Below are 23023 nucleotides of genomic sequence, written 5' to 3' on the forward strand. Positions count from 1 at the left end.
GGGCAATTTAGGTAATTTCTCACTGGTCAACGTTGTCTCATCCAGGCAGAGAGGTTTTTTGAGGTTTGAGTTTAGCGACGGTGGGACAAAGCGGAGGGAGTGACGAAGATGGTTTTCTGGAGCAGCGGTTGTGGCGGTCCGACGTGAGGAAGATGAGTTAACAACCAGGGTGTATTTCGGAATCTATGGAGTGTAGGTTTTCCGGCCAATAAAAAGTGTGTGTGAGAGAGAGAGAGAGGTAATAATTTACATCATTTGTATGTGGTTGTGGTGGCGGTGGTCATGGTGGTTAGGTGGTTGTTCCATAGTGGCAGTATGGTGCTGGAGGCGTTGGTAGTCGGTCGGAGGCGGTGGAGGAGAGTGATGGCGAGGTAGTCCAGTGCGGCGGTAGGGTAGGGGGTGGCAATTGTGTTTGCTGGTAGTGATAACGATTTTTGAAAGTTTAGCTTCCAAAATGGATTTTAAGAGGGATCGGAACAATCTTCCTTAATGAATTTAAACAAGCATTCATTTGAAGAACACGATAGGAAAAAAAGTAAACTTATTTTTATCTAAACTGAAGTAATCAAAATTCAAAAAACTGATATACTTGAGACTTGTGTATTATTCAGACTTTGTAAACTTGAGTGATATCTAGAGGTTTGGTACTGAGTGTTGTTAAAAATAGAAATGCATTTAATTATTAACTGAAAAAGCATAACTATAGGTATCTATATTTTTTTCTTTATATATTTATATAGTTATATATATTAGTTCATGTACATTTATATGTTTGTTTTTTTGGGAACTTTTTATGTTACTTTAAACGTTTTGCACACTACATTATGATAATTGGCCGTGAAAAATTATTTTTTCGGAATGAAAAATTATATTTTTTTGATCGGAACGTATTTTAACGTTTTTTTACCTGTGTATATGTTTTCACTTAAAACTTAAAATTTATCCGTGATCGCCGCGCAACGGTGGGTTTATTCCTAGTTACTATCTATTACTGATAGAAGTTGGTGAATAGTAACGGTGGACAGTCCACCATTAGGCTTTTTTTTAAATACTTTCTACACCTTTTATTCATGTTTATAAGCTATTCAATATGACGGGTTTAGAGTAATAATTATGTTGGTCTAGTGGTTGAGGTTCTAATTGATTAATTTGATGATGCCCCAGTTCGAGTATGTTAAATGTGTTTTTTTCCTCACTTGCCCCCACCCACCCTCCCTCTCCACGTATCTCCTCAATTTGATGGTGGGTTTTGTTACACCCCACATATCATCTCTTTTCACTCACAGTCACAGAGAGGAGAAACAAAATCATAATCATTTCGTCGAACATGACCTCCGTATTGATTCTATCTTGCTCTTTACCATGTTGTAGTTTTCTAAATTGACTTTTGTGATTTTGGAAGATTATAAACTTTCTTTGCAAGAAACTGAGTTTAGTTGTTACAGCCTTTTGCAGGAACCATTTAGGTCTCAACCCACTAAACCGACACTAAGGAATCCAATGGTGGTGACGGATTGTTTAACAAAAGGGTGCGGGTTGCTTTTCGTATATATACAGATAATAATAGGTAAGTTAATGTATAAGACCACTCGTAGTGGGGTTTTTGAGTGTTTTCCCCTCAAAAAACGCTCCCTCTCCCCTAGACCGCCCCCTGGGCGTTTGTTTTGAAAAAAAACCTCTGGAGCGTTCTTTTTTCCACGCCTTTCGTTCAATTCTTTGTCCAATCACAGGTATTCTTGTTTTTGTTTGACCAATATCATTTATTTTATGGTTTTTTTATTTAATTCTATTACACCCATTTTAACATAATGCCTCACAATATCCACATCCCCACTACACCCATTTTAGAAAAACGCCTCATAATGTCTTATTGCTGACTGGACTAGCACATGGCGCAAAACGCCAAAGGTGGGGGACATTATTTGTGTCTTCCACTACACATAGTCTAATAATAAAAAAAAGAAACATGTCAAACAAGAGAAATCATAACATAGTCTAATAATAAAAAAAAGAAACATGTCAAACAAGAGAAATCATAATGAACCCATTAATCAATTATGATTCTTTTTACAATACAAAATTGCGATCCTACTTTTCACTACCTATATATGTTAAGAGAAAAAGGTTGGTACCTCAGCAATAAAATCCTTAGTAATAAAATCCTCCGTGAGAAAGGAATCTGTGAAAACGGATTGAGTACTCGTCGAGGCGCCGGTTTCCATATCGTTTCGTTTATAGTCTGGCCATAATAAGGAAATGTCTATACGTTGGTCTAAAGGCGGACGCATGCTACTTCGAAAATCGTTAATGTTTAATTTTCCTTCTAGCATGTTACATGTTTGAGACATGGTTGGTCTAATGGCAGACACCTCTAAGCATAAAACGACCACATTTAGTACCGTTAATGCTTCTTCTGAAGAATAGTCGGACCCTAAGTCTTTATCAACCATTTTAAGTAGATCTCTTCCTTTCAGCATAAGCGCCTGTAGAACAACCAACCAACCAACCAAACGAACAAACAAATGTTATGGTTTGACCTTTTCCGTCAAAGATGTTGGGTTCGAATCAATACAATCGTGTAGTTGTTAATGCAATGAGATTGCTTCTATCATATGTAAAAAAACAACTCGTTCATGGTACCTAAAACTCAAAGTATACTAAGGTGATGTTTGGATATTCTTTAAAAAGTGATATATAGTTGTGGTAAACTCTGATTTATCAAGAAAGCAATAGATAAAAAGACTAAATGTTGCGAATAATCAAATCCAAGCATCCATAAAAGTTGATGAACCAGAATGATTTATGCAGATTTTGCTCACCTTATCTATAATGCAATAGCCTTTCACGTCACTCATCAACTCCGTGTAGACGCTTATTCCACTAACAATTTTTAGTGCCACAATTCCAAAACCATAAACATCGGCCTTAGGAGTCAAGTAACCACGAGTGGCATACTCTGGAGCCATATAAAACCTTGAGAACGAAAAAAAAAAGAAAGAGGATAAACATGAAAGCAAAGCATAGATATCGATGTGGACCTATTTACTTATAAATAAGTTGATTTGGGTCGTGTTTTTATCTAGAACAGGTAAAACTAAGGCCTGCTAAATTGTTTTTTGTTCGATAGTTATCAGAAAAAAAAAATTGTAATCATAATGAACTCATTAACTACTTAAAAAAAGCTTCACGAGTAACCCCAACCCGTTCCCAAACCAGTTTTACCTGTAGTACAATAAGGCTATAAGAGCAATTAGAGAACGTACATTGTTCCTACAACACGAGTCGTGACATGGGTGTTTTGGTCATCATGAAGCTTTGCTAAGCCAAAATCAGATATTTTGGCGTTGAAATCTTCATCTAGCAAAACATTGCTAGCCTTAATGTCTCTATGAATTATTTTCAATTGTGATTCTTCATGAAGATAAACCAAGCCTCGAGCTATCCCCAGGCATATTTTAAACCTCACGGGCCAAGTGAGCTTCGCTTTTAATCTCTTTTCATTCCCTGCAGAATGTAATCACAACCATTTCACTTTCTAGATCAGCGTCAAAATACGTTGCTGTTTCCAAAAAAAAGTTAATGATTAAAAGTGGTGGAAACTTCAACTCAAGGGTTGTGTTTTTATATAAAACGGGTTAACGTCATCCAAACTCTTCACCCAAGATGGTGTTTGATAATATTTTTATTGTAACAAAATTGGACAAAGTATTTGCAGGTTCACCATGCCTGGCGCATATACATAGCGATTAATGTCGTACCTAAAAGGGCATGTGATAAGCTGTTATTTTCCATGTACTCATATATCAATAACAGTTGGCTCCCTTCAGCACAACATCCATAAATTCTGATCAGATTTGGGTGTCTCGCTGCTGAAAGGATGCCAATCTCATTGACAAACTCGCGGGCTCCTTGCTTGGACACGTCTGATAGTTGTTTTACTGCGATTATTGTCCCATCCAACAATACGCCCTACATGACACATCATCATTTATTAGTAGTAACACAGGATGATAAAATTTTGATGTTTTGATCAATGGCACCACCTTAAACACAGACCCGAATCCCCCTTTTCCAAGCTTGTTTAATGGATCAAAGTTCTTTGTTGCAGCTTGTATCTGCTTGTATGTGAAAATATTTTTCTTTTCCAGATCCGAAGCTCTCAGCTCTGCTAAACAGAAAACGCCGACTTGCACTTAGTAGTCACAATATGAAATTGTTAGCAATCAAAACTAGAGGTCTTTTTTTATAGATATATGGACAAACCAATGAAAGATTTACCAGAATCTGCAGTTTTCCCTCCCATAATGTAGCCTTTTCTCCACAATATGGAAATTATCAAAACTACAAAAAAGAGCACACCACCAATAGTCCCAGCTATTAAACCAACTTTAGTCTTTTTTCCGAAATTTGGTGGCTTAAAATCTGGACAAAACAAGGCAACATTAAGTGACGTTAGAACCTTATACTCTCTTTAGAGTTTAGATCAAATATGGTTAGAAACTTATCGTCTTCATTTACGTAGTGTTGGTGAGAAATGAATAATGTGGTTCAAACGCTATGCAGTTAATGCAGTAAAATATCGGGGATATCCGATATTTGAGATATAGGTTATCTCGGTGAGATATCATTAATTTTAATATAATGCAGAATTTATATATATAGCAATTTAACACTAATAATTCAATGATATGTCGGTTAAATGGGCGGTTATACCCGTCAATATCGCCGATATTGGATATCGGTACCCATATTCTGACCGTATTTGACCCCACTATTTCCCTAGGGGACACATATGATCAATATATCACCAAAATATTAACTGCATAGTTCAAACGCCTAGTAAATTTGATCTTTAAAGTCAGAAAACCTCCCTCTTCTAGTTTTAAGATTAGAGATATGAAACTGGTGTGTGATAAATGAAGAATTTCTTACTTGGCTCAACGGATATGGCGGATATAATCGGACCATAACTTCCTCTTTTAGGAATGCAAGTAGTGCCTTTTCCAGCCCAGTAAAGTTGAATCTTCAATGTATTTTTTTGCACATTAACCGTATATTTCTTTAGAACTGCCCTACCGGTACCTCCAGCCTCTTTTACTATATCAAAATCTTTTATTTTTAACTCTCCCTGCAATAAATAATCTTAAAATAGGTTAGAGCTAATCTCATGAAATAGTAACCAACTCAGGTTTAATTTCCGGTTTAGGTAATCGCCTCCTTTTTAGCCAGAAAGAAAACCTTAGATATTTTTTTTAAGGTAACCAACTTTCAAAAATTTTGATCGAGTTACCAGTCAGCTGATATATCATTTTTTTTTTTTTCTAACTTGGTTACCCTGAACAGATATCAGACCAAAGTTGGTTGCGTTCTTATGAGATTACTCAATCATAATATTTAAAAGTTGAATCACCTGCACATAAACATCAAATACACGCTTCCCGAGGCTGTTGTATGATTTATCTTGGGAGAAAACAATCTCCGCAAAGTAAAGGGTAAGGTTATAATTCCCATTCAAAAGACACAATCCGTAATACGTAAGAGAGATAGCGGCTGTTCGTGCATTTATGAATAATTTCGTATCCGATGTGGATATGTTGTGGAGATTAGACGTGTTGGAAATAATATAGACATCATCACCGCTATCATCTAAGAAGTTTCCTGTGCTGCTAAACGCCCAATTTCCACCATCGTAATAAGGCGTAAGTTTTGATTCTAAATCTTCTTTATATTTCAGAGTGTTGTTGATATATACTTCTTCTCCCCCGCAGTTGATAAACATTGAATACGCTACTGAAAGAAAATTTGTTTAGGACATAAGATGAGATTGTTAGACTAATTTTGTCATAATTCAATAGTTAACAGGGCTTAATTAGTAAGTTTTATTTATGGGGTGGTACTTTAGGTTAAGATATTGAGACTTCCTATTAGAGTGGTTTAAGTTTCTTGTTTTCCAAGATGTTGGTTTAGTACATATAAATGACTGGAGGTGTGTGTGTGTGTTTGGGGACTACAGAGGTTAATTAATGTGCAACAGTATGTAATGATGTAAACGTTTTACTTACATTGGTCGTTTGATTTATTACATGGGAAATCTTTTCGTAGACATGGAAGAATATTAGTTCTGCATAAGAAATGGAAGACAGATGAGTCAATGTCTAGTCTTGATGCTTACACAACACTCGATCTCGTTTGTGTGAGCCCTAGCTAGGCATGGCTGGAAAGCTTGGTTGTAGGCCTAAATCGCGTTGCCCACATAAATAGTATATGTGATTTCATGATTCTTGGGAGTTAAATTATTTTATATCTTCTATATATAACGTAAAAATGTAAAACTCAATGCTTAATAAAACTAATTTGAGAAATTAACAGATATGCATTATTATTCTTCTTCATGTTAAAAAACTTAAATGCCGGCCTTTTTAATTAAAATGTGTTAGTAGTTGTGTATATATATTTCAATTAAAGGGAAAAAATTGGTTATCTAAATGAATGAACAAGCTTTAGCAGCTAGTTTAGGAGCTAGCCTAGGCTCTTGTTTGGCAATACTAAATGTGGATGGTGTGACCTTACTTAAATAAAGTTAGCTTAATTCATGTGCCTTACCCATCATTGATTGCGGAAGAATGGCTTTGAACCATATTCCTGAGTCAAGTCATGAAAAGTTAGTTTATATTTAGCATAAACAATAAACATAAAACCAAACCCAAATCTAGAATAAATATGACTCTGGAATTAAAAAAAAAGAGCTTACACAAACCCTTGTGCACACATGTGCGGATGAGAAGCATCCCATATGAATTGGTTATATGAAACGTCCCTGCAACGGCATAAATACATATAAACACAAGGCGCCACTAAAGATTTATTAGACTATTAATATCAAGATTTGTATTAAAATTAGTTTCCTTGTATAAGTGCACTTACTTTGAAGCCAAGTTATCTAGGCTAATAAGATTCTATAAGGTTCATTTTTTTAGATCATGTGATGATGTAAATAATGTAGTGAAGTGATAAATTAATATAGGGGAAATAGTATCCTTACACATCCTTGGTGCTTGTAAAGACCCATTCAGGGATCGTTCCACTAAGATTATTTTGTGTCAAATAACTATAAAATAGAAGCCATCCTTAGTGAATTGATCATAATTAGTATTAATTAGAAAATATTGTTGAAGGTAGGTAGGTAGTTCACATACATATACTTTGCATTTCGTAGTTGGGAAAAAGATTGCGGGATGCGACCACTAAAATTGTTGAAACTGAGATCTCTGCATCAATAAAAGCTATGAACATGTATGTTTAAGAGACGTTGAACCAATAAATGTCCAAACATGATCTTTCATGCATGTTTAAGCATTTTTAATTAATCAAGATTGAAGGATATGGTCTACATCAATAAAAGCTATGAATATGTATGTTTAAGCATTATCTAAGTTATACTTCAAATTTAACTTGCAGCAATCAAATAATCAGTTTCTAAATTAATGCAGATCTAAACAGCCCTGGTTATTTTGATCCAATAATTATCATTATGAAATTACTGTCATGCTAGCTAGTACGTAGCATACAAGTTATGTGTTCTTAATTTCAAGAAGTGCAAACTTTCAAATCATTTTGTATCTGCAAAAGGTAACTTGATCTAGTGACAATCCACAAAAGAAGCAACCACAACTTGTGCATGACTTACAAAGCTTCCAGTTTCATATTCCCTATGTACTCAGGAATGGTTCCATGGATCAAACAATTCCTAAGTAGCCTACATAATTCCAAAGGATTGTAATTAATTAATTATCTTCACTTGATTATTATGAAAAAGAGGAAATCAATATACAAAATCAAAAGCTCACAATTTTTTCAGATTTGTCATTTTCTCTAGTTGTGGGAACTTAGAATAAGCTCCACCTTTCAAGTCACTGATTCTCCTGTATCACCGGATAAAGGAATTAATCACTTGGAATATTTAGCGAACAAACACACATGCAATAAAAAAGAGTGTTAATTAATCGACATACAAATCAACTAGTTGTGTTAAGGCTGAGATGCTGCTATAAGGAAAGGGCCCCTCAAGAGAACAACCTTGTATATACCTTCATCATAAACCAAATGTTGACATGTTAATTAATTAAGATTAACAGGCCAGGCCGGTAATTGAAATTTCCAATGACATATATAATATAGTTGGTGAAATTGCATTAATTAAAAAAAGATAATGCCCTGCAGATCGACGACGTCGTAAATGGTTCCATTTGAAGTAACCAACTTTGTTTTGTTTCCACCCATAAAAACCATTCAACTTTAAAAATATGAAACTCAAAAGTAATCTTGTAAGTTAACTGTCTCCGAGTACCTCCATTCTCCCATCCCTAACTTTTGGATTCACTCTGCTGCTGCAAGGATCCTTGCCAAAACTCCATTCTCCCATCCCTAACTTTTCCAAAATTTCTTTGAGTACCTCCCCTGCACGCATGCATGCATCAGTCAGTTCACACCATCAATGCCTTGGGTACAATGAAAACAGAACAGACATACCTTCTTGCGTATCAAGCTTTGCGAACACAAAACTTGAGTACAAAATCAATATGATTGCCAGCATTTCCATTAAAAACAACAACGGATGGGCTACCATTTCAACACAAGAATGAACAAGAACAGCACAGGTGTCGATCTTAACCTCCGATGCATGCAGAAACTTGATTTATAGGCGCCCAACTGATCAAACCGAACTTCAATTTCATTACATGTGCCTTCCGCCAAACTCTTCAATTTCATTTCAAAAACTTAACACGTTCTTCCGCCAAACTCTAACCGAACGCGTCAATTTCAATTTCCGCCAAACCTAAATTTCGAACTAACTTCTACCGAAAATTAGGTGGGTTCGGCTGTTGAAGGTGAGGCCAATTTCTGTTCGCCTTTTTTGGAGGATACGAAATTGAGAAAAAAGTGGGGGAGGAGACGCATGAATGGATTAATTAGTTAAAGAAAAAAAAAAGCTTGATTGTTTTTAATTATAATATTTTCTTCAAACCTTTTGGGGAGGAATACGAATTCTTTTTTGCAATCTGACTTTTCGTTTATAAATTAAATATCATATATACTTCATATGATTAAAATATACAATTTACAACCCCTTAACTTTCTAAAAACTTTATAATCGAGTTTTACATATTTATTTTATATACGTGTTGATATAAATTCAAATTGAATTACATTTAGAGGTAAATTTTATTTTTTCCATAATCAAGTTGGGTATAATATAAATACGTTTTTATAAATTCGAGCCACTTTACATTTCGACACTACTGCAACGCGTCATAACTTTTTTCTTATGTTCTTATATTTTTCGTTTACAATTCGACGTAAATTTTCTTTGGAAATATGCAGGGCCAAATATAATCCGTTTTCCTACTTATTTTTATCTACAATTTCAGTTGGTCTATGTTTTGAGGTAAATTACTATTAGCAAATTGTGTGAATAGTGTTTTCATCCTATTGACTATTTTTTATTTCTTTCTTGATTTTTTTTTCTGGACTTTATTATTATTATTTTTTTTTACTTTTCTTTATGTTTAGTGTTTTAAGTTTAGGTTTCCTTTTTTCATTAAAGTTATATTTAAGATAACGTTTACGTTTTCATTTACAATTAATTTAAAATCAGTCTGTCCTGCTATCCATTTTCAATTTATTTTTATGGTTTTCGCTTGATCTAAAACATGTGTCGATATTCTTTTAAACGTGCAGCTAATTTTACTAGTTTAAAATACTAAAAAATAACACAAATACATATCATCCTACCAATACATGTATTTTTTTATTCTAATAAACTCAACATGGATGTGGATAGACCCACACGCAAATCTCTTCAACCATACATGTGTTAGGCTACGAAATATCGATTATAAATAATGCTATATCTCCACTAAGGCATTATACTTTTATCATTTCAATGACTCGTGATACAATGGCAAATGTTAAAGAATCTCATGTTATCATATTATTTATCAGTTTTCTTGTGCTTTTAATGTCTTTTCAGTGTAAGTTCTGTTGTCCCAACCATTCTATTATATCCCAATTCAGAATAAAAAAAAAAAACATCTTTATCAATATTTATTTTGTGATGTTTCAGGTGCAAAAAATGAACACACTGATGTGAGTCCCTTAGCAGATTATTCAATAAAGGACTATGAGAAAGCAGGTTGTGTTTACGATGACGTCGATAATTAACGTTATACTTAAGATAACGCTTACGTTTTCATTTACAATTAATTTAAAATCAGTCCGTCCTGCTATCCAATTTCAATTTATTTTTATGGTTTTCGCTCGATGTAAAACATGTGTCGATATTCTTTTAAACGTGCGGCTAATTTTACTAGTTTAATATACTAAAAAATTACACAAATACATATCATCCTACCAATACATATATTATTTTATTCTAATAAAACACAACATGGATGTGGGTAGAGATCCACACGCAAATCTCTGCAAACATAAGTGTGTTATGTTATGAAATATTGACTATAAATATAGCTATATCTCTACTAAGGCATTATATTTTTATCATTTCAATGACTAGTGATACAATGACAAATGTTAAAGAATCTCATGTTATCATATTATTTATCAGTTTTCTTGTGCTTTTGACGTCTTTTCAGTGTAAGTTCCGTTGTTCCAACCATTCTATTATGTCCCAATTCGGAAAAAAAATCTTTATCAATATTTAATTTTTGAAGTTTCAGGTGCAAAAAATGAAGGCGCAAAGAATGAACATACTGATGTGAGTCCCTTAAGAGATTATGCAATAAAGGACTGTAAGACAGCAGGTTGTGTTTTTGACGATGTTGATATTCGATATTGTTGGTGTGGTATTACCAGTATTAACGAATGTTGCACCCCATATAAAGAAGTTTGTGACCTGGCTGTTAAACAGGGAAAACTTCATAAGAAGTGTATAAAACCAGGCTCTTAAAAAGCGAAATCTCAACCCCCTATATAAAAAGGATTAAAACTTTGCGCTACAATTATATAATAAATAAAAATATGTCTTTACTCTACATTATAGTTTGATTAATAACTTTACATCTTTGAGTGTGTGTATATATACATATTAACTTTCCGTGCAAAATTTTAAGTATTTTGAATGTGTATATTTGTTATTATATTATTTTGTGGATTGTATAAATATGATACTAAGTCGTGTTGTTATATGTACGTGTGTGTTGAAAGTTCGTGTTTCGGATCTTCAAAGACGGAAGATTAAGCATTGATAAACAACTTTCTTGTATTGATTCGGACAACATAAGGTTACAAACCGACACATAATAAGCCATCCTATCAAACCGAAAGAGCATGCATCTGGGAGAGACCAAGTGGTGATCTCTCCCCCAAATCTAAAACCTTAAAACTTGCAAATGACCTAAGGGTGGTATTTATAGGTCCACCGCTGTCACACCCTTAAATTCCACATGTGGAGTTCTACCGCGAGGCGTGTGACAAATCAGGATCACAGTCATTAGTCATGTTGAACTACCATAATATACAATTAAAGTATACAATTACAATTGCAATGGGATCAAAATTCGTTCTCAGGCAGACTAAGGAACACTTTTCAATACGAGCCTAAACAAACTGGTCTATGCGATTACCAATATGTTTGTCCACTTTAACTTTAACGCTCAACTTTCAATTTTTCAACTTCGTGATATGCTTAAGGTAATATTATACTATTATACCCGTGTGTCCCATTCCAAGGCATACCCCCACGACCAAGGTAAGCACAACGATTCATCGTAGCAGGTGAGTATACTGATGTCATCCTTTTTGATTTACAACGTTAGACCATTGGTGTGACAACTCGAGTTTCTGAGATTCCACTTTCGCATTTATTGCACGTTCACTGTTTGTTTAGTTGCTTACTTACACAATTTGTTTGCATTGTAACTGTATACGTTTTGATTTGATAAAGTGTTTTGTGATTGTTGCATGGTTATGTGTTATTTTACGAATGATTTGACAAATACATGAACTTGGTGATGAAACCTATAAGGACCTGTAAAACCTAACCTTAACACACACTTGCACATCTTCTCGATATTTCAGCACCCTTTCCCCTTTCTCTTTCATTTTTTTGTCATTTTTGTTCAATGAAAGTAAGATTTTTCATCTAGTTCGATCCGACTCGTTTCGTTCTTTGTTCTTGTCCGATCATGGTTGGATATTCTAGATACTTTGGTCTAGTTGACCTCCTTTTTAGACATTTTTATCAGATCAAGGTAAGATTGTTCATCTAATCCGATCATAGTCGTTCTTTGTTCGTGTCAGATCCAGGTTTGATGTTCTAGATACCCAGTCAGTGTGTTTTGATGATTATAAGTGTTATTTAGAAAAATGAAAATGCTAATTGTTTATAGTTTTTGGTATTGTAGTTTTGAGAGTTTCATACGTAATTTTTCATATTCTTGCTGGGCAATTTTGGATTTTATAGCTACAAATTGAATGAAGATACTAAGATGAGCCTAGAATCTATACATTTAGATTTCGATTTTGTAAGATTTTTGTTATATCTTGATGAAGATGAAGCAATTGTTTGACCCTAGGATTAGTAATTAGTATTTAGATTATTGTTGATGAATGTCTTCCAATGAGCTGAGTTTTATTTCAAAGTACTTATATGATCGATGAGTTAATTGTCAAAATCGCCCCTGAGGCTTGGGCAGGTTTGCCATTTTCGTCCAAAATGACACGTTTGTACCAAATTGCCCCCAACGTTTGTAACTTTTTGCCATTTTCATCCAAACCACTAACTTAGTTTATTTTTTCTGTTAAGTTGAGGATATTTGGATGAAACTGGCAAATATAAAACCACATGGATGATTTTGGCAATTTACTCAAACTCTTTTAACTTTCTTTTATTTAATTAATTTTATTACATATATAAGAAAAAAGAATATACATGCAATTTTTATATGAAAAAAGTAATAGCTTTGTCACATAATATTTATAAATTTTCATCCAAACACTAACTAAGTTAATTTTTCTATTAAGGCGTAGAATGTTTATATAAGACAAAAATTAATTTCTAATTTTTTATATAGATCGGTTTTATAAAGTTAAAATCTACTTAAACCTCTAAATTTTATAATACTAAAATGCTGGTGACCTTATTGAAAAAGGTCAATTAAAAAAATCTTATTATATGCACCAAGTTTGTAATTCATCTTCTACTCTTTTAAATTCGCTTCTAAGGAAAATCAGAAGCCAGTGCCCCCCCCCCCAATCAAACCATGTATCTTTACCAAACCTTAAAATTACCCACCAAATTGTAATTATAATGCTATGAACCAAAACTTTCATTACTCAAACCATTCAGAATAAGTATTAGTTAGTTACACTCATAATATTTAATTAAATAAATATTTTATTTCTACCAACATATTTCCTAGGTGCTCAACACATTTAAAAAATATGTAACGTTTTACAATTTTTTTTATCTCTACAACTGATAAATACTAAAAGTTGTAATCGATTGTTATGTGTTGCACACTAATTAGGGGTGCAAACGAGCCGAGCCGAGCCCGAGCTCGACCAGGCTCGAGCTCGAGCTCGTTTAACGTATGAAAGCTGTTGATACACTTTGGTGGACGCGACTCGGCTCGGTTCGACTTGGCTCGATACGACTTAGTTTCAACTCGGTTAGGTCCGGCTCAAGCCCAGCGTCACGACATTCCTCTGTCGTGCACCCCAGAGTTTGACACGCGAAGCACGGATCGTCGCAAGCCTTTCCCGCAAACACATCACCATGACATCACCTTTGTGATGTGATGTGTGTAAAATGCAACATATAAATCACATCAATTAAGGCATAAAACTAACCCTTTTTAAGTACTAATGTTGGAAAAAGAGTGTTTTTGTCTTTCTTTTGTATTTTCAGGATGAAATGAGCTCAAAATCACAAAAGAAGCAAAAAGACAACTAATTCTAGCACAAATACAAGAAAAGGAATAAAAGTAGACTGCCCGGACCCTCAACGGCAACCCCCAAGGCAAAGAAGAGAAAACAGAAGACTGGACACGCCCCGTGTCCAGCGAACACGGGGCTGTGCCCAAGAAGCAGCAGAAAAGACAAACTAGTAGAAGCTTCCATTGCCCACCACGGGGCCGTGTCCAGCGGGCACGGGGGCGTGGTGAAAGTACAGCAGGCGCATTAATTGTAATTGCGAATTACAATTAATGAAGAGAGAGTGTGTCAGACGGGCACGGGGGCGTGTCCAGCGGACACGGGGCCGTGCCCAGCCTTCTGTTCAGCCTATAAATAGGGGTGCTTGGTTTCATTCCATCTCATCCCTTGGCACACCACCTCTCTCACACTTCATCCACCACCCACCACCACCATAACACCATCATCCACCACCATCATCCATTGTCCATCATAGAGTGTGTGAGTCGTCTCGGGATCCAAGATTGATCGTAAGAGTTCTTGACAAGCAAGGCCATGTTTGCCTAAGTCTCTTACATCACTTGGTGAAGACAAGTGTTTAGTATAATACTTTTTATTTTTAATCTTTTGCACTTTTTATTTGGTTTTGTATTAATGACTTTAATAACTAGTTACTTATGTTGAAGGTGATCTTTCCTTATCGTTTGTCCGTGGTGTCTTGGCATTATTTTACTGTCTATATAAAATAAAAGATTTTCACCATTCATATCTCCACGGTCTATATGGAGGTATGTTGGCTACCTGGTCGGGGGTTAAGGGAACGGTTTGGTAAGGGTCTTGCCCTTGTTCAGCGTTTAGAGGTCCTGCTTGGGACCTGGGTCAAATTTAGTAGGATCTTTCAATGCCCATAGGTATTGGATGGCGGGGATCCAAACTCTTTGACCCCCTCATAAGTTAACTACTATTAATAATATAACCCGGCTATTTAGGACTGTATCCCTGCTGACTCAGACTACTTAGCCGAGGGTAACGTCACCGCCGAAAGCGGGGCCTACCATAATTTGCATTAATAACTTAATTCATTATCTTTCAATAATCCGACCCTTTAGGATTGTATCCTTGCTGACTCAAACTACTGGGTTGAGGGTAACGTCGCCTTCAAAAGAGGGGCCTACTACAATAACTAAGATAATCTCTTAAACAAGTGCAAAAGTGCAAAAATAATCAAAGGTTATACTAACACACGTGTCGGATCCAAGTGATTCATCTTGTCTATCTGTTTTTATTTTACTTTATTTTTCAGCATTTAGTTAGTTTTTATTTTTCTTAGTTTAAAACATTTTCTCTCACTTTTTGATTTGATTAGACGTTGAGGATAAACCGGTATTAAAAGCTCTTGTGTCCTTGGACGACCTCGGTATCTTACCAACACTATACTACGTCCACGATGGGTGCACTTGCCCATATGTGTGTTTAGTGTTAGTAAATATCGTGTTTTATAAATTTAAAACTTGGCTAAAAGTGTAAAAAGAGCTTAAATATATATCTAAATTATATTACACTACACACGCGTCAAGTTTTTGGCGCCGTTGCTGTAACAACTCTCATTAAATTAATAAATTAGAATGATAATTAGACAATAAAAATACCCTAATTGAGACACCCAAGTGATTTGGCACAAACCCTGAAAATTCCGGAATAATCGGAATCAGGATCAGGGCCCCTAAAACTCAGGGGGGCTAAACCCTGTTTGATATTTATCTATTTAATTTCGTTGTAATTTGCTGAACTTCGAAAATGAGTGAATCACCGAAGCTATACCAGTGAGGAGGCTAGTCTACAAGCCTAAATGCACGCTTTACGGACCGTAAAGCTTAGTCCATACGGACCGTAAGCGAATCAGGTCCTTTACGGACCGTAAGGCATCATGTATACGGTCCGTAAGCAAGTCTAAAATTTTACTATAAATAGCCGACCTTGGCAATAGCACAGAGATGTTAAAACGTCGATCGAATTCATTCTGTAGATCGATATTAGGCTACTTTACTACAAATTAACACACACACTATCGAGGTGCTGCCGCGGAACAGGGTAATTACTCAATCGCTATTACGATTCAATTTCGGGATCAATATATCCAAGGAATGCCTAGGTGCCGCCCACATTGGGCTATACTTTATCGTTTGTCGGTAATCCGATAAATGAGCTGAAGCATTGTACTTTGTCGTTGTCGATAATTCGATATACGAGTTGAAGTACTATACTTTGTCATTTGTCATTTTGATAAATGAATTGAAGTATTGCACTTGGACATTCATTGTACGAATTGATCTCGGGAAAATATCGTAATTGTTGTATTGATCACTAACTCTGTTTTGTGTGCATTGTTGTGAAATTAGGTTAACAGGGATAAAATCATATTCTGTCAGTACTAAATCTGCAATGTGAGTCATTCCTCTTTTGTAAACTCTTTTCTCACAGTTTGTGAGTCATTCTCTTTTTATCAACTTTTTACAATACTCCAAATCAATTTCCAAAAAGTTATAATTATAGTGATTAAGTTTATGTAATCACCAAATTACAGCCGGTATGTGGGGTATTGTGCACAATATTATTATTGTTTTAATCACATTAGGTGGGCGAGCCTAAAAGAAAGTGATATACGTCACTCATTGGGCCAGCCAATGGTGATATGACCACAGTCACAGAGCTGGTCTGTGACAAATACCTATTCTTGGAAATGTTGGTTGATAATAAACATATGTAAAAACCCTTAATACTGTAAATTATAACAAATGTGTCGTTTTCAGTAAAATGAATGATTCACTCAGTATTTCCCCGCTGACAAAATCTTTTTCAAACATGTTTCAGGTGATCTGCTGTAAATCAGGAAAAGTGCTGAGGAGCATTTCAAGCTTAAAATTGTGGCTCAATGTAAAATAAATAAAGATGTTTTAAATAATAATTTGTCACTAAACTTATGTATTGTAAATTATCGGGGTTTTATCCCGAATTGTGAAATAAAAATAATCGGGAAAAGTTTTAACTTAGCTGATCCTGCGAATAAATTTTTCCGCTGCTAAACTCACCATAACCAGAATACCGCAGAATTTCTGCCGCGGGTCCCGAAACGGGTCAAACCGGGTCGGGGCCGTGACAGAAACTAAGGTGGTATCAGAGCCACTAAGTTAAGCTAATTAAGTATTTAAACGATACTTAATTTTCCTGATTACTATTATGTGATTATGTGTTTTAACTAATTATTTGTTAGTTACAGTATGGGTAAGCAAAAGTTGCAAGATATCTATCTTAAATTAGATAGATCAATTTACGAAGAAGGCAGTTCGTCTAAAACTAAAATTTCAAAGCTCCCTACGATTCCTGAGGAAGGAATATTTGTACCAAAAGCGAATTATGAATATCCGCTTTCCCCTAGAAAAAGGGATATGATTATTAAGAGCAAATCAGAGAAAAGAAAATTAAAAAGGAAACCCGGGAATTACTTAAGAAATCCCCTTGGGAAGATAAACTCGATGAAAAATGGGCTAATTTATATATGTTAGCTACTGTAGCAGAAAATGCCAATCTTTAAAAAGTATTTCAAATACAGTACTAGTAATTCTCAGTAAATAGATAAATAAAACTGAGTGTTTCCTGTATTTTGTACAAATAATGTGCAATAAAACTTCTGTGTTATCTGTTAAACTTTGTTCCAAAGTTTTAACTTGATATTTTGTGCATTTTGCATATATACTACACAGCATGAACGAGATATCTGAAGCTTTTCAGAACCTCAATCTATATCCAGTGAATATCGAAGTTTCACATGAATTTACGGGATATTTTGCTGATATGGATCAACCTGTAAAACTCCCTACTCCACCAGTGACTAAACCAAAAAGAAGGCCAAAGAAAAATTATGTTTGGGGAAGCCGTATACGTAAGAAAAAGTCAGTTACAAAAACCTCTAAAACTAGTAAACCTTTAGACAAAGGAAAAGCGATTATAATCCAAGAAAACCCTAACCAACCAGAATAGGAAACTGAAGCCAATAATGAGTTTAGGCAAATGGAGGAACAATTTGATCAGTATTCTCAGGAAATAGGAATAGAAATAGGGCAAGGTTCTAACCCAACCCAGATGGAAGTTGGAGAGAGCTCCAATCAAACCAAGAGAGTTACTTTTCAGGATCAGATAGATATGTTACTAGAAAAATGTGAAACTATGCAACCTGCCAACACAGGAATCTTTACCTATCTTATCGAAAACCCAATACCTATGAATTTTGCACCAACAATCACTGAACCAATAGTCCATGACCAACCTGTAGAAGAATGGTGGACAAACGATTGGCAATTCCAAAATATTGTCAACAATCCTTACTCGTTTCTTCCACAATTCGATCCAGAACCCCTACCTAATCCACCAATGAGTAATGAAAACCTGGCTTAACTTCGCCATTTTGGGGAAGAACTGATGGATGCTGGGAATAGAATTAGAGAAATAGGGGGACAGATTGCCTGGAAGTATGACGAGAGGGAATTCCGTTACTAGAATAACAAATAGGAGGATGGTAGCGCTATCTTTGTATAATAGTACAAGTAAATAGTGAAACCAGTTGTAACATAACGAATAAAATGTTGTAAGATATTTGTGTGTATTGATGCATACTATACTGATATGAAATGAAATCGAGAAATCGATAATTTTGACTTTATGTGTTATAAATTGTTCAATTATCTGTATAAATTGCTAATTACTAATTACTCATAATAAATTATTATCAGATGGCAAATAACAATAACGAACCAGTAAATGAAGTTAATCAATCGGAGCAACACCCAGAAGATCAATATATGACCAAACAAGATATTGAAACTATGGTTGCCCAGGGAATCGCCAACGCAATTCCAATGTTCGTTGCTGCTATGAAAAATCCAAATGATCCGCAACATATCGTACCTAGCAAACATACTATCGAAGATAATTTCAGTAATAGTATAAACGGGGGTGATGACCATATAAATCATGACAATGAATCTCAGCACACCCAGCGCCCTAAGAAACGAAAGGCCGCAACACCTGGTTGCACTTTTAAAGAATTCCTTGCTTGTAAACCCGCTGAATTTGCAGGCAATGAGGGAGCAACTGCAACGCTGCGATGGTTAGAGAAAACCGAAGCAGTTATTGAAATAAGTAAATGTGCTGAAGAAGATCAAGTCATGTATGCCTCAAACCTGTTTAAAGAAGGAGCACTAGAATGGTGGAACACAGTGCTACAGGCAAAAGGCAGACGGGTAGCTTATGCTATGACTTGGGAGGAATTTAAAAATCTTGTCGAAAGAAAATTCTGTCCTGAGTATGAGAAGGAACAAATGGCAAATAAGTTCCTAAATCATCGAATGACTGGAGTGGATTGTCGTAGTTATACTTCGACATTCTTCGAATATGCGAGAGTGGTACCTAACCTGGCTTCGCCAGAACCAGTACTTATTTCTCGATATATTTGGGGATTAATTAGCGAAATTCGCAATATCGTTAAAGCTGCCAGACCTCGTACTATTGACGATGCAGTCGAATTAGCTAACACCCTAACTGATGAGCTGATACGCACACGAGACGAAGATAGGAAGAAGGAATTAGCTCAGAAAATTACCCAAGGATTTAGGGTGAGTAATAGTAGTAATTTCAAGAAAAGAGGAACAGGGCAATCTTCAACTGTGCCATTCTGCAAATTTTGCAAAAAGAGACATTTTGAAAAATGTAATAGGATTTGCAATTTTTGCAAAACAACCGGGCATCGGGAGGAAAACTGCAAAAAGAAGTCCATAATTTGTTACAATTGTGGAGAAACTGGACATATCAAACAAGAATGTCCTAAGTTAAGTAACCCAGCAGACAACAAACCCAAGGCAGCTGAAAGAACTACTAAGAAGAATGTTAGAGCCTTTCAGCTGACAACTCAAGAAGCAGAACTCATTCCGGATGTGATCGCCGGTACGTTTTTAGTTCACAACGTCTATGCAAAAGTATTATTTGACTCTGGTGCAAACCAAAGTTTTATCAATACTTCATTCTGTCAAGCTCTTAAGTTACCATTAACTACAGTTAGGCAAATCTTTACAGTCGAAACTGCAGATGGGAATTCCATAGAAATTAATCAGGTTTTGCAAAAAGTAGACATAGAACTTTTAGGTCATAAATTTTTTGCAAACCTATTTCCTATGAAATTAGCTGAGTTCGATGTTGTGTTAGGAATGGATTGGTTAATAGCCAACCATGCGCAAATCATTTGTGATAAGAATTCTATAGAAATTCAAACACCTACAGGAGAAATAATTAAGATTTCAGGAGATAAACCCCGAAAGCCATTAAAGTTCATATCAGTAATGAAAGTTGCTAATTATGAACGGAACCAAGGAATAGTATATATGATTTCAGTAATCATTTGTACTAAAGGCAAAGAACTCAAGGAAATCCCTGTAGTCTCAGAATACCCAGATGTATTCCCAGAAGATTTACCAGGGTTACCACCTGATAGAGAAGTAGAATTTAGGATTCATCTAATTCCAGGAACTACACCGATAGCCAAGGCACCTTATCGATTAGCTCCTACCGAAATGCTAGAATTGAAAAAGCAATTAGATGAATTACTAAGCAAAGGATTCATACAACCTAGTTCATCCCCTTGGGGTGCACCAGTGTTGTTTGTGAAAAAGAAAGATGGATCAATGAGAATGTGTATTGATTATAGAGAGTTGAATAAGGTTACAATTAAGAATCGATACCCATTACCTAGGATTGATGATCTTTTTGATCAATTGCAAGGAGCTAGGTATTTCTCTAAGATAGATATAAGATCCGGATATCATCAATTGAAAGTTCAAGAGGAAGACATACCTAAGACTGCTTTTAGAACTAGGTATGGTCATTATGAGTTTACAGTCATGCCCTTCGGATTAACCAATGCCCCAGCTGCATTCATGGACATGATGAACAAAATCTGTAAACCATATCTGGATAAATTTGTGATCGTATTCATTGACGATATACTTATTTATTCTAAAAGTCAAGCCGAGCATTGTCAGCACTTGCATGCACTCTTAACTTTGTTAAGAAAAGAAAAGTTATATGCTAAATTCTCAAAGTGTGAATTTTGGTTACAAGAAGTGCAATTCTTAGGCCACATGGTGAATCACGAAGGTATTCACGTAGATCCTGCTAAGATAGAAGCAATTACTAACCGGAAGGTTCCACAAACTGCAATGGAAATTAGAAGTTTTATAGGTTTAGCCGGTTATTATAGACGGTTTATTAAGGATTTTTCCAAAATAGCTGTACCATTAACTAAGTTAACCTGTAAAGCCACTAAGTTTGAGTGGGGACCAAAGCAAGAAGAAGCCTTTAGAATCTTAAAGCAGAAATTAACCAATGCGCCAATCTTAGCCTTACCAGAAGGAACAGAAGATTTTGAAGTATATTGTGATGCTTCAAAACTAGGATACGGATGTGTGTTGATGCAACGCAAGAAGGTAATTGCGTATGCTTCCAGACAACTGAAAAAGCACGAAGAAAACTATACGACTCATGTTTTAGAACTAGGAGCTATAGTTTTTGCCCTTAAGATTTGGAGACATTATCTGTATGGAAGTAAGTTTACTGTTTATACAGATCATAAAAGTTTAAGGTATATATTCGGGCAAAAAGAGCTGAACATGAGGCAAAGAAGATGGATGGAAGTTTTGAGTGATTACGACTGTGATATTCAATATCACGAAGGAAAAGCTAACGTAGTAGCAGATGCCTTAAGTCGTAAGTATCATGAAAAACAAAAGCAAGTCCGTGCTCTTAGAATAAATCTACAAGTAGATTTGAGGGAACAAGTGAAGGAGATCCAGAAAACGGCAATCAAGGATGATGCCAAAGAAATGAAAGGTTACCTAAAAGAATTGGAACAAGGAAATGATGGAATTTGGAAATTCCACAAAAACAGAATTTGGGTACCTAAACAAGGAAATTTAAGATCGAAAATTTTAGAAGAAGCTCATAAATCCAGGTATACTGTACACCCAGGAAATAACAAAATGTATCAAGATTTAAGAAAGAATTTCTGGTGGATAGGAATGAAAAAGGATATAGCTGAATATGTATCTAAGTGTTTAACTTGTTCGCAAGTTAAGGTGAACACCAAAAACCCTCAGGCTTACTACAACAGTTAGAAATGCCTGTATGGAAATGGGAACTCATAACAATGGACTTTGTTACTAAGTTACCCAAAACCAGAAAAGGTAATGATGCAATTTGGGTAATCGTGGACCGATTAACCAAATCAGCTCATTTTCTACCAATAAAGGAAACCTTTAGCATGGAAAGATTAGCCAAGCTGTATGTGGATGAAATAGTATCTTTACATGGAGTCCCGCTCTCCATTATATCGGATAGAGATAGTCGTTTCACTTCCCGATTTTGGACAAGTTTCCAAGAATCAATGGGAACTCGACTCAATTTAAGCACTGCATATCATCCACAAACAGACGGACAAAGTGAAAGGACGATCCAAACTCTGGAAGACATGCTCAGAGCATGTGTAATTGACTTTGGAGGTAATTGGGATAACCATTTACCATTAATTGAATTCTCCTATAACAATAGTTATCATTCAAGTATTGAAGCCGCTCCATTCGAGGCACTGTATGGACGCAAGTGCAGAACACCCGTATGTTGGGCAGAAATAGGAGAAAGTCAATTATCAGGTCCGGAAATTGTGCAAGAAACTACAGACAAGATCACTCAAATCAAGGAAAGATTGAAAACAGCCAGAGATCGTCAGAAGAACTATGCAGACAATCGTCGCAAACCACTCGAATTCCAAATAGGAGACAAAGTACTTTTGAAAGTATCTCTTTGGAAAGGAGTTGTAAGATTCGGTAAGAAAGGAAAACTGAGTCCCCGATATGTTGGACCATTCCCAGTGATTCAACGAATCGGACCAGTTGCTTATCGCTTACAGCTACCCGAAGAATTAGCTGGAGTACATGATGTATTTCATGTATCCAACCTTAAGAAATGTTTATCAGATGAATCTCTGATA

The 23023-nt window shown here is 35.5% G+C and overlaps 2 protein-coding genes across 6 annotated transcripts; one reads left to right on the forward strand and one right to left on the reverse strand.

The window, feature by feature from the left end:
• Nucleotides 1-1785: 1785 nt before the first annotated feature.
• Nucleotides 1786-8859, reverse strand: LOC110909815 (probable LRR receptor-like serine/threonine-protein kinase At1g07650). 5 transcript variants are annotated; one of them, XM_035984045.1, is made up of 19 exons: nt 8530-8859; nt 8348-8457; nt 8013-8087; nt 7848-7922; nt 7688-7756; nt 7197-7268; nt 7043-7108; nt 6752-6817; nt 6604-6642; nt 6063-6121; nt 5411-5787; nt 4933-5128; nt 4279-4422; nt 4044-4168; nt 3759-3969; nt 3264-3504; nt 2820-2973; nt 2133-2483; nt 1787-1945 (listed from the first exon to the last, which is right to left on the reverse strand). In XM_035984045.1, exons 2-19 carry the CDS (start codon nt 8359-8361, stop codon nt 1919-1921), a joined length of 2361 nt encoding a protein of 786 aa, XP_035839938.1. In that variant the 5' UTR covers nt 8362-8457; nt 8530-8859; the 3' UTR covers nt 1787-1918. The 5 variants fall into 5 exon arrangements, with proteins under 5 accessions (XP_035839940.1, XP_035839938.1, XP_035839936.1 ...); XM_035984043.1 differs by having other exon boundaries at nt 1798-1945; nt 5411-5790; nt 8530-8854; XM_035984046.1 differs by having other exon boundaries at nt 1799-1945; nt 4044-4165; nt 8530-8851.
• A 1084-nt stretch (nt 8860-9943) lies between these two features.
• On the forward strand, nt 9944-11077 carry LOC110912972. The gene is made up of 3 exons (XM_022157820.2): nt 9944-10031; nt 10124-10192; nt 10737-11077. Exons 1-3 carry the CDS (start codon nt 9944-9946, stop codon nt 10964-10966), a joined length of 387 nt encoding a protein of 128 aa, XP_022013512.1. The 3' UTR covers nt 10967-11077.
• The last annotated feature ends 11946 nt before the right edge of the window (nt 11078-23023 follow it).

This window comes from Helianthus annuus, chromosome 15, assembly GCF_002127325.2.
Source record: "Helianthus annuus cultivar XRQ/B chromosome 15, HanXRQr2.0-SUNRISE, whole genome shotgun sequence".
NCBI classification, from domain to species: domain Eukaryota; kingdom Viridiplantae; phylum Streptophyta; class Magnoliopsida; order Asterales; family Asteraceae; genus Helianthus; species Helianthus annuus.